Source organism: Trichomycterus rosablanca, chromosome 22 (assembly GCF_030014385.1).
Source record: "Trichomycterus rosablanca isolate fTriRos1 chromosome 22, fTriRos1.hap1, whole genome shotgun sequence".
NCBI lineage: Eukaryota > Metazoa > Chordata > Actinopteri > Siluriformes > Trichomycteridae > Trichomycterus > Trichomycterus rosablanca.
Window position 1 is genome coordinate 2,521,663 of NC_086009.1, and position 13,683 is coordinate 2,535,345.

At 41.3% G+C, this 13,683-nt stretch overlaps 1 protein-coding gene across 1 annotated transcript; it reads right to left on the reverse strand.

Annotated features, from left to right (window-relative positions):
- Positions 1–2,010: 2,010 nt before the first annotated feature.
- Positions 2,011–13,483, reverse strand: aldh16a1 (aldehyde dehydrogenase 16 family, member A1). Its single transcript, XM_062984718.1, has 17 exons — positions 13,195–13,483; positions 11,448–11,547; positions 11,237–11,363; positions 10,920–11,077; positions 10,582–10,659; positions 10,220–10,404; positions 9,884–10,042; positions 9,198–9,356; positions 8,502–8,658; positions 8,308–8,383; positions 7,709–7,814; positions 7,011–7,141; positions 6,644–6,811; positions 5,254–5,458; positions 4,543–4,728; positions 3,773–3,898; positions 2,011–3,543 (listed from the first exon to the last, which is right to left on the reverse strand). The coding sequence occupies exons 1-17, from the start codon at positions 13,282–13,284 to the stop codon at positions 3,370–3,372; spliced, it is 2,385 nt and encodes a 794-aa protein (XP_062840788.1). The 5' UTR covers positions 13,285–13,483; the 3' UTR covers positions 2,011–3,369.
- Positions 13,484–13,683: the final 200 nt, after the last annotated feature.

Below are 13,683 nucleotides of genomic sequence, written 5' to 3' on the forward strand. Positions count from 1 at the left end.
CGTGGACGAATACTTCCTCACTCCAGTACAGCATTCACACCCATAAACTATGTATGCATCTGGGAACCTGAGACAACTGCGTAAGCAGGAACTGTTACTTTGCTTACTATGTGAGAAACAATTTACCTATACTTATGTGACTTTTTTGCAAACTCACCTTCAGGGTTAATCCAGTGCATTTAGAAAAATCTCTCGTTCAGGCCCTTTTTTTTAATACTTTGTAGAAAGCCTTTTGGCAGCAATTATAGCTGCAAGTCTTTTCGGATACATCACTACAGCTTTGCACGCCTGGATTTAGACCGTTTCCCCCCCCCATTATATATAGAATAGATCATTGCCTATTCAAACAGGTTATTCTATCTCTGCACTCGACCTTGAGAGCTTTTTTGGAGTGACCTTTGGGATCCTTCTTACCTCCCTGACCAAGACTATTTTGCCCAGATGCCCAATTTGACCAGACAGAGATCTCTTGGAAGCTTTAAAGTTGTGCCAACCTTCATACATTTCAAAATTATTGACACCATGATGGACCTGAAACACTCAAAACCTTAGATATTGTTGTATTCCTTTGTCACAAACTGATAGGGGTGATCCACAGTGCCTTGGACGTTATGGCTTGGTTGTACTTCTGACAATGCAGTGTAAATTTTAAGTCCTTAAAGAGCCCGGTGTGCCTTTCCAAACTATATCCAATCAGTTTTTGCAACTGCAACAGTTGGACTCCAATTGAGTTCTAGACACATCTCAAGGATAATTACCATGCAACTTATTTAGGTACTGAAGAATTAAGTACAGAACTAAGATAACTAAGTAACCAATGAAAACAAGGTAGAAGTCTAAAAAACAAAATCACAAAAGAACTGAATCAATAGTAAGTAAAAAATAAACTAATGACCCTTTTAAACAAATTATTAAATCATACTATAAAACAACTTACTTATTTATTAATTAATTAATTCTTAAATTTGTCAGTCGGCCACAAATTTTTTTTTTTCTGGGAGATCTTACAAAAACCAACATCAAGACCAAATATAGTCTAGACAAGTACAACCTGGGTAATGACATTCTGAAAAAAATGTTTATGTGCATTGAAATAATTAAATAGCAGCACCTTAGGCTGCCAAACTGTTTAACAATTGACAGTATTATTCTGCTACAGCAGGTTATCTTTAACAAGGATTTACAATTCCTTTATCCGAGTTCCTTTTTGTACACTCATCAGGTGCTTTTTCTGAATCGCTTACCTAAAAAAGCTGAACAGCAGACGTGCACGTGATGTGAAAAACTGCAGTCTCACCGTGATTCAGCGTTTCTTTTGATGAGGAGCCTAAGGTGTGTTTATAGGAACAACATACATCAGTGGATTTGCAGCTGGATTTGCATCTGCCCAGACAAGATCAACAGCTGCTGAAAATACAAAATAAACTTCATTCCAGCCTCAACAGAAGTAACTGCAGCTTCTGCACAGACAGAATGATGGAAACTAATTAAGAAAAGAAGTAAATTATTACAGTTCACCAAAACACAGTCAAACAAAAGTTTGGACACCCCTCATAAAATCAAGTAACGGTTTTGTTGTTTTTTAAATAGAAAAGAAAACATTTGCATTTAAATGAATGTTAGTAAGTAATATACAGTATTTAACTGTTCCAAGATCATTTTAATTATTTAACAGAATATTTCGCCTCACAGCAAGAAGGTCCTGGGTTCGATCCCCAGGTGGGGTGGTCCGGGTCCTTTCTGTGTGGAGTTTACATGTTCTCTCCGTGTCCGTGTGGGTTTCCTCCGGGAGCTCCAGTTTCCTCCCACAGTCCAAAGACATGCAAGTGAGGTGAATTGGAGATACTAAATTGCCCATGACTGTGTTCTATATAAACTTGTGAACTGAAGAACCTTGTGTAATGAGTAACTACCTGCCCGGTCATGAATGTAACCAAAGAATGAAAACATTATGTTAAAATCCTAATAAATAAACAATATTTAACAGAATAAATGACACAAACACAGAGGCACTGTTGCTGTAACCGTTTTATTTATTTAACTCAACCCGTTAGTACTTCTTACACTTGTTTAGGTCTTAAAGGGATGTTCCAATCCCATTCTAAACAGATATTACCAAAACGCTGAAAGGCCAATTCTGGTACTAATACAACACTAAGAGCAAGTGGGTACAAGAAATCAGATGATTAATGTTTTTTGTTCACATGAATCAGTCTAATTTCTCAGTGTGAAGACCTACAGTGAAGATGTTTTATGCCAGATGCCCTTTTTGGCACAAGCCTCCTTATTTACGCAGGCTTGGAACAGCTGGTTGCTGGAGAAAACGAGGCTACTGTTGAACCATACTGGAAAAAGAAGGAGGAGAGGAGAAAAAAGAAGAAGAAAGGTCACTTACATTTACATTTTCAGCATTTAGCAGACGCCTTTATCCAAAGCGACTTACACAATGAGTGGAACACGATGAGCAATTGAGGGTTAAGGGCCTTGCTCAGGGACCCAACAGTGGCAACTTGGTGGTGGCGGGGCTTGAACCGGCAACCTTCTGTTTACTAGTCCAGTTCCTTAACCACTGAGCTACCACTGGCCCCACTTGTGGGATAACGGAATAAAAAAACATACACATTATTAAACTTGCCAATCATGTCTGTAGGAAGATGGAAGGTTAGTGCAATTTACTGCAATTTAGGGTTTTAGGAAAGACTTAGTACTTACTGTTAGGAAAGAAGTGTACTGATGCACAAATCTGGCTTACACACCAGCAGAACCAGAGCTAGCCCTCATGATGAGATTTAATGATTAAAGCACTAGAATATGACGGTCAAATATGATTGAGCTGTCGAATATGACTTAATCACGACGGCAGATACATTTTGCATAAAGTGACTTGTTTTACATTCAAGTCCAACTTGTTTGTTGTTCCTGAAAAGATCTCTGTATACACTTATATAACAGTATGAAAATGACAGATAAGATCATTTACAGTAGACTGAGTAGCTTTTACTATACAGAATGTTTTTATAAACAGCCCTGAGTGCTCATACCAATCATGTGAGGTAGTTACACAATAAACTTGGCACTGGTTTAAACTGGTTAGAATCATGAGCAAGTAGATTTGACGTTACATGCAGAACAAAAACTTTTGCTTCTTTATTTCCTTCAGTTTGTGGCCTTGAAAAGGGGCTGTTTTGCATAACGCAAGAGCTTCCCTGTACTTGACGCCTCACAGTCAACACGCTTATCAGTTTAGGAATGCAGAATAATATTAAGGGAATGTACGATCAATGTACAAACTTATTTATTTTATACTTTTAATTTTTTGATTTTCTTTCTCCTACATTTCTATATTTTCAATAACTGTAGCTAGTGTAGTTAGGCCGTAGGGATCCACACACTCTTCCACGCCACAGCGTTCCTCCACATTTCCTCCTGTACTGAAGGACTCGGGTGGGTCCAGTATCCTTCATTTTTCTCATCCTCTTTCTCACAGTGCAGCCAGAGTCGCTTCAGAGGGCTGCAGCAAAAATACTGGAGAAATTGGACACCCTGCACAGTAAAAAAGCAGTGGTTTTTAATAATAATGGTTAAGTCCACGTACAAAAGGTGGACAAAAATCCATAACATTAGGTTAATATATAGAAGGTATTAAGGATTTAGTGGCCTTGAGGTTAGTTTTGTAGTTGACCATCATATTTGCTCTTGTTTTAACAGCATGTATTACTAGTTAATAACACAAGTACTATTCCAGTACTTTATCACATCAGCTCAGACTTACCTCCACTGTACCCCAGTACCAGACTGCCTGGATCTCATTGTGATTGGCCAACGCTTGGGTCAGGTGATCCCTGCCACCGGTGATCACACTGACCAAACCAGCGGGAAGATCAGCCGCCTGGAGAACCTGTCACCAGGAAAATAATGTGAACAAAACCAGGAACCGGTACAGAAACAGGAACAAAAATCTCACCCAGAGGAACTGAGACTGTTCCAAAGAGAAGTGAACTCATTTAGAAACATAAAGAGGGAATTTGTTTGATGCACACACGATTTTTAAGAATTAAATACAGTTTCTGACTACATTAGAGGGGTTTAAATGGTGGCATGTATCCCTGTTTTTTTATTAATTCCATTCACTACCTGCATGTGTAAATTTAGGTCACTTAACACTCTTGTGAAAGGTGAGACCACATGAAATAATAGATGGTAACACTCCTATTAAAGTTATTATACAGTTAATATACTTATTGTGCAATTCCCAAGTACATTTCTAGTGAATTACTATCGAATGCACAGTCTGCATGTGTCCTTAAAGTCAAATAATCTGAACAATTTAAATGGCTCTAGTTTAAAATCCCAATTAAAAAAATTCAGACTTTATTTTAGGTCTGAAGATGTTCAGTCTTTAAATTTTGATTTTAGCTGTATAGCATCATAAAAACACTAAAATGACCTTTGCAGCAATGGCAAGCTCAGTAATTCAACCACAAATACATAAAAAACAAACAAAAATACAGCAAACATATAACTAGGATTGTTTTAATGCACCTGAATGAAATCCAGAGCTGGGAGAGGGTACTTCTCGCTTGGCACTATGATGACAGCATTTCCCATGGAAACTGCAGCTCCAAGCACAGATACTAGGGACAGAAGGGGCTTCGCATCGGGAAGTACCACACCGATAATTCCTAAAGCCTCCGGGGTGGAGAAGGCCGAGCCAGTCTGAGGAAGCAGCTGTGGAGAAACAGACGTACCTCGTGACTTTAGTAAACATATCAGTTCATTTTAAGAGCTGATCTGAATTAAAAGCTGAGCTGCAGATCACACACACAGTGTGTGGAGTAACAGTGCAGGAGTCGTGCCAAAAACCAACACCCTGTGCATGTGTGTCAGTCCAACACATGTTTAACACAACCGTGCAGTGGTGAAGGTGCTAGATAAGAAATCAGAAGGTTGCTGGTTCAAGCCCCACCCCCTCTGTAGGGGCCCCTGAGCAAGACCATCAACCCATAACTGCTCAAACTATCGGCCGTGTTTGAGGGAGAGAAGGTCAGATTTTGTGCACAGGAGCACAGTCATGTTAAAACATAAAAGGGCCTTTCCTAAACTGTTGCCACAAAGTTAAATATTAAGCACATCTTAATAGTGGGTGCGGCTGAAACACCTGAACACAATAATTAGTAATGGCTCAATACAATTGACCATATAGTTAAAGTATATGTAAATATTTATGAATGTAAATTAGGAAGAATCTCTTACTGGCATTTGTCCAACTTGCTTATCACAGTGTGCAGCCCAGTCAGAAAGCCTGGAGACGCTAAACTCTACTTCTCGCTCGGCTTCCTCCATAGACAGGCCTGTCTGGACGCTGACGGACGCTGCCAGGTCCTTTCTTTTCTTCTCCAGACTGTCAGCAAATGAATAGAGGGAAAGTGCACGAGCAGCCGGACTCTTTTTTACCCACCTATGATTAAAAACGTCAGAAAGTTTAGATCATCAGAAGAGAAACAGTGCTGTGAAGAAACTATTTGCTTCTGAAATTATGTGAATTTCTAACAAGGCAAGGCAAGTTTATTTGTATAGCACGTTTCATACACAGTGGCAATTCAAAGTGCTTTACATAAGGAAAAAAAATTAATTAAAAGCATTAAAACATTCCTGAGATCTAGAATCTCAGAAAGACTTCTTGCAAACATTTAGTTACAATTAAGAGAACATGAAATTCAAACAAGAGAGATAAAAAATTAAGAACGTGAAAAATTAAAAGAAAATATTGTAAAATATACCCTACAATTTAGAATGTACACTACTCTATAAAAAGAATTATTAAGAGCATGAAAAACTAAAAGAAATATGGTAAAATGAGGGTAATAGCAAAAATTTCGAGCTCAATCACAGGCACAAGAAAAAAGAAAAGTTTTTAACCTGGATTTAAACATTTCTACATTTGCGGAACATCTAATATCTCCTGGCAATCTGTTCCAGTTATATGCAGCCCAACATGCTGCTTCACCATGTTTAGTTTGGACTCTGGGCTCAACTAGCTGACCTGAGTCCATGGATCTAAGAGATCTACTGGGTTTATATTCTCTAAACATTTCTGAGATGTATTCTGGGCCGAACCCGTTCAGTGATTTATAGACCAGTAGCAGCACTTTAAATTCTATTCTGTAACTAACCGGAAGCCAGTGTAGAGATTTTAGAACTGGAGTGATGTGCTCAGTTCTCTTCGTCTTAGTTAAAACTCTAGCAGCAGCGTTCTGAATGAGCTGTAACTGTTCAATGGTCTTTTTGGGAAGTCCAGTTAAGAGACAATTACAACAGTCCACCCTACTGGAGATAAAAGCATGGTGACCTGCAAGTGACCTTGATCCTATTAAATAATTTTGGATCAGCCTGGAACCTTCACTGTGAGCCAGACCATCTCATCCAAAATTTGTGACTGACCTTAACAATGCTTTGCTTAAATTTTGTCGAACACCCCGCAAAAAATCCAAAATACTGTAAAACACATTCTCAAAATGATTCAGCCGCAACGATTGTTGGAGACGGATTCATACTGTCGCCCGTGGTTTTGTGTGTCAACACACTTTTGTCCACATTAATGCTTTTTATGAACATATGAAGTGAAATGAATGCAGCAGTGTACCCTGGCTGGATCTTCAGAGCAGATTCCACGGCATTTCGGACATCCTTCCTGCCTCCATCAGGGCAGTGAGCCAGCACAGCACCTCCCGGAGCCAGAACTGTCCTAGTGGAGCCCGAATCAGCCTTACACAGCTTCCCACCCACCAGCTGAGAGCAGGAACGAGCCACGCTGAGACACAGACAAACAGAGAGATACACACAGGGATTCCTAGAGAGCTAGAACAAGAGAGACATCTGGTGGATTTTTAAACACCGTTACGTTTTATGTGTGTGAAGATTGATGGTGTTTCCATCGAGGCTAAAGTGAGAAGATGATTTGAAGCTTGAGTTAAAGCTTTTTAGTTTGTATTAGTGAGAAGGAGACGCACCTGGTTGGATCAAAACCTGCTGGTACCAGGAATTTGGATGCAGCAGTGCCGAATTTGGTGTAGTCCAGAGAACTAGGCATGGAATGTGGCATAGACGTCGAAGGTGAAGCACAGAGGTACTGATACAAACCCTACAGTGCGACAAACAGGACAAAATAAGATTCCACAAGCAACATTCTGACAAACACATAAAATGCAAGGGTCGTCTCCTGACCGGGGAGGGCCGTAACTAAAACATGCCCCCACCGACACGTGTGGAGTGGCCAGCCACTTCTTTTCACCTGTATGCCCAGCTAATAGCAGAGCTGAGATTCGAACTTGGGAGCTCAAGATCTTGGCACTGGTTGGCTAGTTTGTTTTACTGCTGCACCAAGTGCGCGCCCAGCTGACACTTCTTAATGACAATTCTTGACATGCCATACAAATCCTAACAAATCAAACTAAAAGTCAAACATTACATTTAGGTTGGACACTGTACAGAACTTTTTTTCCCCATGCCCCAATTAAAAATTGATCAGTCAATTTAATATGTTTATTAAATACAAATAACTGCTACAGAATTTACTTAAAAAACAAAACCCAGGGAGGCACAATTTTCTGCACATAAAAATCACCAATCCTCCTCATTTTACTTTGTTACTTTCCAGATCTGCCCATGACGACTTAAAATAAAGAGTAAAGCAGTGTAAACGTTTCACCTCTCGGCCTCCGTCGGTACAGTTCCCGCTCTCTCTCCGTCCAGACTGTGGGAGCGATGGATCTGTCACCAACTGACTGTTCACCCACACTGATCCTACACACAGACTACAAACACACACACAAACACACACACACACACACACACTATTTTTAAATTCATGTGTTTAAGCCACAACAATTGCTAACAGGTGTATTATATAAATTGTAATTATATAAATGAAATTATATCCTTTTAGCAACAGTTTATGGAAGGCCCTTTCCTGTTCCATCATGACTGTGCCCCTGTGCACAAGACAAGCTCTAAAAAGACATGAAGAAAAGCTTGATTCAAAGAAAACCCAGTGTCCTACACAGATCCCTGAGCTCAGCCCTACTGAACAGCTCTGGAATGAACCGGAACATCAACTGAGGAAGAAGCAAGTGATTACTACACACGTCAGGGGGTGTGTGTTAGGTACACCCCTCCTCTGTCGGGGTAGCGGTCTGCAGTGGTGATGAGTGATACATCTGGGTAATTAAGATTGTGGATATTCTATCAGTCACTGCTAGCAAAATCAGGGTTCAGATATGTAGGGTGCATTCAGAGGGTTATGGGTACCTCTTAGCAGTCTCCAAAGCCAGAGTCAAATCTTCAGTCCAGATAGACGCGGCCTGACCATGAGGGCTCCAGTTACCTTCACACAAACAGGTCACATTAGATACAAATAACATAATACAACATGCAACAGCACCACAAAATTTATTAAACTGATGCTAAAAGTGCACCAGATGTTTTTTTCTTGTTGTTTTTACCTAGAACGACTCCCTCTGCGGCACTTCTGAAGGACAGCATGGGCAGGATGGGTCCTGGAGGAGGAGAGACCACCGAGGGGCAGGAGGGGGCCACATTGCACAAAACCGTAGGGGGAAACACACATCCGGAGGAGGGTGGAGAACAGGATTGGATTAGCTGCAACGAACCCACAAAACAAGCAAAACAGCAGTAAATAAAAATTTAACTTTACTGTCACCTTTAAAAAGATATTTTTATTATTAATTAAGAATTCTGCAGAAATTCATTCAGGTGAAATTTGTATTAGATAGGTGGGTGCGCCAGTAAAGCCTTTACGGTAATGGAATAACTACAATACATGGCCAAAAGTTTACAGACATCCTGTCTCAAAACGATTGAAAATAATATGGAGCTGCTAAGAAAATCTGCTCAAAGATTCCAGCCTCACTCTCCCTGACTGGCAGCTATTAAATATAAAGATTCAATTACAAAAAAGTCCAGACAGTTTAATGTGGATTTCAAGCATTGCAGTAACAGTAGACTATTAAATTACATTAAAGTCACACACAGGTTTGAAAGCAAGCCCCTATCAATCACTGTCTGTAAAAAGGCTGGTTGACTGTAAGGGTTTCCTTTCATAAATAGTCAGAAGGTGGATTGGCTCCCTAAATTCTCGTGACTGTGAGTAAATAAATACAGTAGTAAGTGTGGCTCACCACTGCCCCCTGCTGTTCTGCCTCCTGCACTGCAGCCTCCACCAGGCTCCTGTTTGACTCCCTGGCCAGAGGAACACACTTCATTCCGGCCATCCTCAGTTTCAGCTTCGCCGCCACACCATCATACACCGACTCCTGGACACACAGCACCCACTGGCACTGCCGGGAGAAAGAGAACCATTCTGCTTTAGTACACAGAGACATATTCACAGTCGTTCGTAATGTCCTGGGTATTCCAGCCTTGATCTGATCATGGCAGTGGCGGTTCTAGGGGGAGCCAGTGCCACTGTGACAACCAGCTTGGCCCCCCCTACGGCCCCCCTAGGAATACAGTATATGTAAAATTGAATATGAAAAAGAAAAGGACTGAATAAATGACATTTAAGCAGAGCAAATGCCTTCAATGGTGATTCTTTGTTGATCTGTTCACATCAAACTCAAGAAAATGTAGACTGAAAACTGCATAAATAAAATGTTGAATTCTACTGAATATCGACTGTTTCCTCTTAATGCCCACAATGCACATTTGGGCAGAAAGTAATTGGCCCCTCTATCATAGCCTCTGGCCCCTGCCTGGCCCCCCACCTCACACAGCAAAGCCTCTGATTTGAGGGAATTAAAACAAACTTTCCCACCCTGAAGTGACTCCAGCTAAATCTTTTTAAGTGTAAAATCTGTTAGCTTACGTCTTTACTGTTTTTAAAAGCCGTTTCTATCGCTGCATCCACCGCACTGTCAATATCGGCGGTCTCGAAGATGATGAAAGGACACACTGTGCTGACGCAGAGGGACAGAGAGACAGGGACGCCCCGACCAGCCGTCTGCTGAGCCAGCGCTACTCCATCCTGAAGAACAAAAAAGAAAAACGATACAGGTAAGTTACTGCACTGCGCCCTGTGATTCTGTGAAACCCACGACCCTGACCAGTATAAAGCGACGGTACAAACATAAACATGAAATGAAAAACCTGAAACGTAAAGCGAAATATGTGTATTTTTACACAAACACACACACACACACACCTGTTTGCTACCACTGTAGGTCAGGTAGCTGATCTGGGAATTCTGAGCCACTCGAGCACCCAGCGAGCTGTCGCCCGTCACCACGTTTAACACCCCAGCAGGGAATCCTGACTCCATGAAGAGCTGGGCCAGTAACAGTGCAGGAGGAGCCATTTTCACTCCAGCAACCACGGTGACAGCATTGCCTGTATAACAGCACAGATCAGATATTAAACATCAGAATACTCAAGGGACCTGTCACAGAAACACATATCCCCCATCCACACACACTCACACACAATAGAACTATATGAGCCTGGTTTGAATTGAAAGGGTTAATATTTGTGAAATGTGGGCTGTTGGAAAATGCAGATTGGACTCACCCACAGCTAGAGCTGGTAGGACCTTTTGCCATATAGAGTAGAAGGAACAGTCATCTGAAACCACCACAGCTACGACCCCTAGAAAACACAATATCACGGATACTGTTATGATACTGATACCGATATACACTTTCGAGTCACATTATTATAAACACTTCCCACTTTCAAGGCTGCAGCGCGTAGGAAGGAAGTCCTGTTTCGTGAGCTCTTGCTCCCAACTCAATATAAATGGATGAAATAGTGACAGACTGATATATCCAATGTCCAAGCTTCCAAATCATCAATACAATTTTGTTCCGTCCCCGTCATACTGTAGCGAAAATGTCAAATGCACGAACCTTGCGGGTTCCACCCAGGCAGCAGAGTATCTCTGAGCTGAGCCCAGCCAGCGCAGTACTGTGCCAGTCTGACCAGAGCAGCGGTAGAACTGGGACACTGGGACAGGTCACACAGCTCAGTTAGACACTGACTGTATCTCTGAATTGTCCCTGCCAACCTGCAAACCACACAGATTCAAAATAATATCACTACAGAACTACAACAATAAAACAACACATAAAGAAAATCACTTTAACAGTTTGGGGAAGACCCTTTCCTGACCCCTCCCCTCACCCATGTAAATGATCATTAATGTGACGTTTTGCTGTGCTGGTACCTGAGCAGAACTTTGGCTCTGCGATGGGCGCTCAGCTCACTCCAGGCTTTAAACCCTGCGGACGCAGAGGAGGCGCAACTCGCCGTATCCTCATCCTCGGCTACAGTGATGCTGCACAAAGACCCACCTGGAGGAAAGAGACAAAGAAACTAGCAATAAAGGCAAATTAATTATGCAGATAATGAGTGTGATCACATTTCAGCTCACTCACCCGTGGAGTCACTTAAATTGTGTTTCTGCCGGCCAGCTGGGTTCACAAACTTTCCATCACAGAAAAACCCAAGACATTTAGAGTTCTGCTCGAGCCAGGACTAACAAATAGAGAACAGAGACACATCATAAAAAAAAAAACATGCTGTATGCTGTGCGGTATGTATAATTTTGACCAGGTAGATATTTTTGTAAATCCTACAATAAACGTATGAATGAACTTAATTTATTATCTGTTTTATATCAATTATCAGCCTTGATGATTTCTAAATACCAGGACCAGTTTAGACCATTTTTCTGAACTTTAGACCATTTCATCTGTACTGCTGTGTTTACAAAGTAACACATTAATAGAGCTACAGTAAAAGTCGTAGGTTTAAATACACTTGGAAGTGACCTGCATGTTCTAGCAATTGTCCAAATTTATTTAATCATTTTCTTGCAGCTGTTTTTACTATTAAAAATAAACATTATATATAAACTTATATATTATGTCACTCAACTTTGTGGCACAACCTTCTAACTCCTTTTCAGTGATTGACTTCACTGTATAATTATAAATGGTTCTAGTACGATTACACCAATTACAAGGTACAGTGAGCAGAAAATAACACACAGAGTCACTTTGTGCTTAAAGGGAATAGGTCTGGATGGTCAAAAATGTATCTACTTTATTAGTAACAAACTAAAATCCCTGATGGATTGGTGTCCTGTCCAGGCTGTGTTCTGAGAAAACCAGACCCACATAGACCATGACCAGGATAAAGCTTTCATAAAGCAGGAGAATGAAATGAAATGAAAAAAATATAGTGTCAGAATAAAGGTTTGTAAATTTTAAACCCTGAATAGGACGGCACATCCAGTAGGTAATTATTACTTTAAAGATTACATGTGCTCGGCCTTGTGATTCTCCCTAATGAAGAGTCACATGCACACTAAATACCATTTATTACCAGAGAACAACATGCCCTACTGATACATGACTATTTATTTCCTCTGAAAGTGTGTGAACCTTTTGAATTAATTATGTATATGTTCAGAAACCGGGTGGCAGGGTGGCTCGTTGGGTAGCACGGTCACCTCACAGCAAGAAGGTTCGATTCCCAGGTGGATCAGTCCGAGTCCTTTCTGTGTGGAGTTCCTGTCTCCTTGTGTTTGCTTGGGTTTCCTGCGGGTGCTCCGGTTTCCTCCTACAGTCCAAAGACGTGCAGCCAGGACCAAGGACGGATTAAGGATAGTCTGGGCCCCTGGGCAAAGAGTTGGCTAGGGGCCCCAAAAGCATGGCTAGGGCCCCCAAGAGGCCCTGGGGTCAAAGTCCCTAATAGTCAGAGGATCCTTAAAATGGAGGGCCCTCGGAAATAAAAATATATTGTATCATAAATGTTGATAGGCATCGCAAAATGTTTTGGGCCAGGGCCCCCCCGGGGCCCCCTGACCTCAAGGGCCCCTGGGCGCTGGCCCCACTGGCCCGGTCAGTAATCCAGCCATGGCCAGGACAACTAGAAATACTAAGATTACCCTAGATGTGAATGTGTGTGTGTGTGTGTGTGTGTGTTTGCCCTGTAATAGACTGGCAACCTGTCCACTGCCCACAGTGGTTAATATTTTTGGTTGCAAGTTTTAGGGTTCTCTTCTATTTTGGACAAGAAAGTATGTTTAAATGAACACAGTGATAAAAGGGAACAGCTGTGTACATGTCCCTTACAGGTGTGTGATTACTGCTGCTGTTGTGTGCAGGTAGATCTTACCTGTGCTGTACCAGCAGCAGATGAAGCAGATGGACCTAACTCCATGGATTTAAAAATGTTGTACACAGTGTTTGAGGTGCTATCTGCCATACCATCAACTCCTAATAATAATTAGTAACTAATCAACTAATAATAAATCTGATTTTCAGTCCTGAACCCACACACACACACACAAACAATCTGTGCTTTACTGATTCATAAGCTAGGTAGCTAAGCTAACCAAACTACAGCAATGCTAATTATATAGCGCGCACTTTAAAGAAAAAATAAAACACAACGCGGTTGAAATTTAAGCACAAAAATTTAACTGAATGTTAATAAAAGCAGGCGAAAGCAGCATTAATAAAAGAGATTAGAAAACTACAGCGTGTTCTCTAGCTGCCCCTGTCATTCTGTAACCCGCCCCGTTTCCGACATCCCACCAATAGAACGCAGAGGAGGGGAACCACATTACATTTGATTCAGAGTCGGTTCATTTCGTATACTGTA

Bases quoted from the DNA above. Each gene is read 5' to 3' on its own strand.
- aldh16a1 (XM_062984718.1), bottom strand. From the start codon at position 13,284: ATGGCAGATAGCACCTCAAACACTGTGTACAACATTTTTAAATCCATG. The intron at 9,357-9,883 runs GTAAGCTAACAG...TTCTCCCGGCAG, and splicing joins CTTTTAAAAACAGTAAAGAC to TGCCAGTGGGTGCTGTGTGT. The intron at 8,659-9,197 runs GTGAGCCACACT...GGTTCGTTGCAG, and splicing joins CAGAACAGCAGGGGGCAGTG to CTAATCCAATCCTGTTCTCC.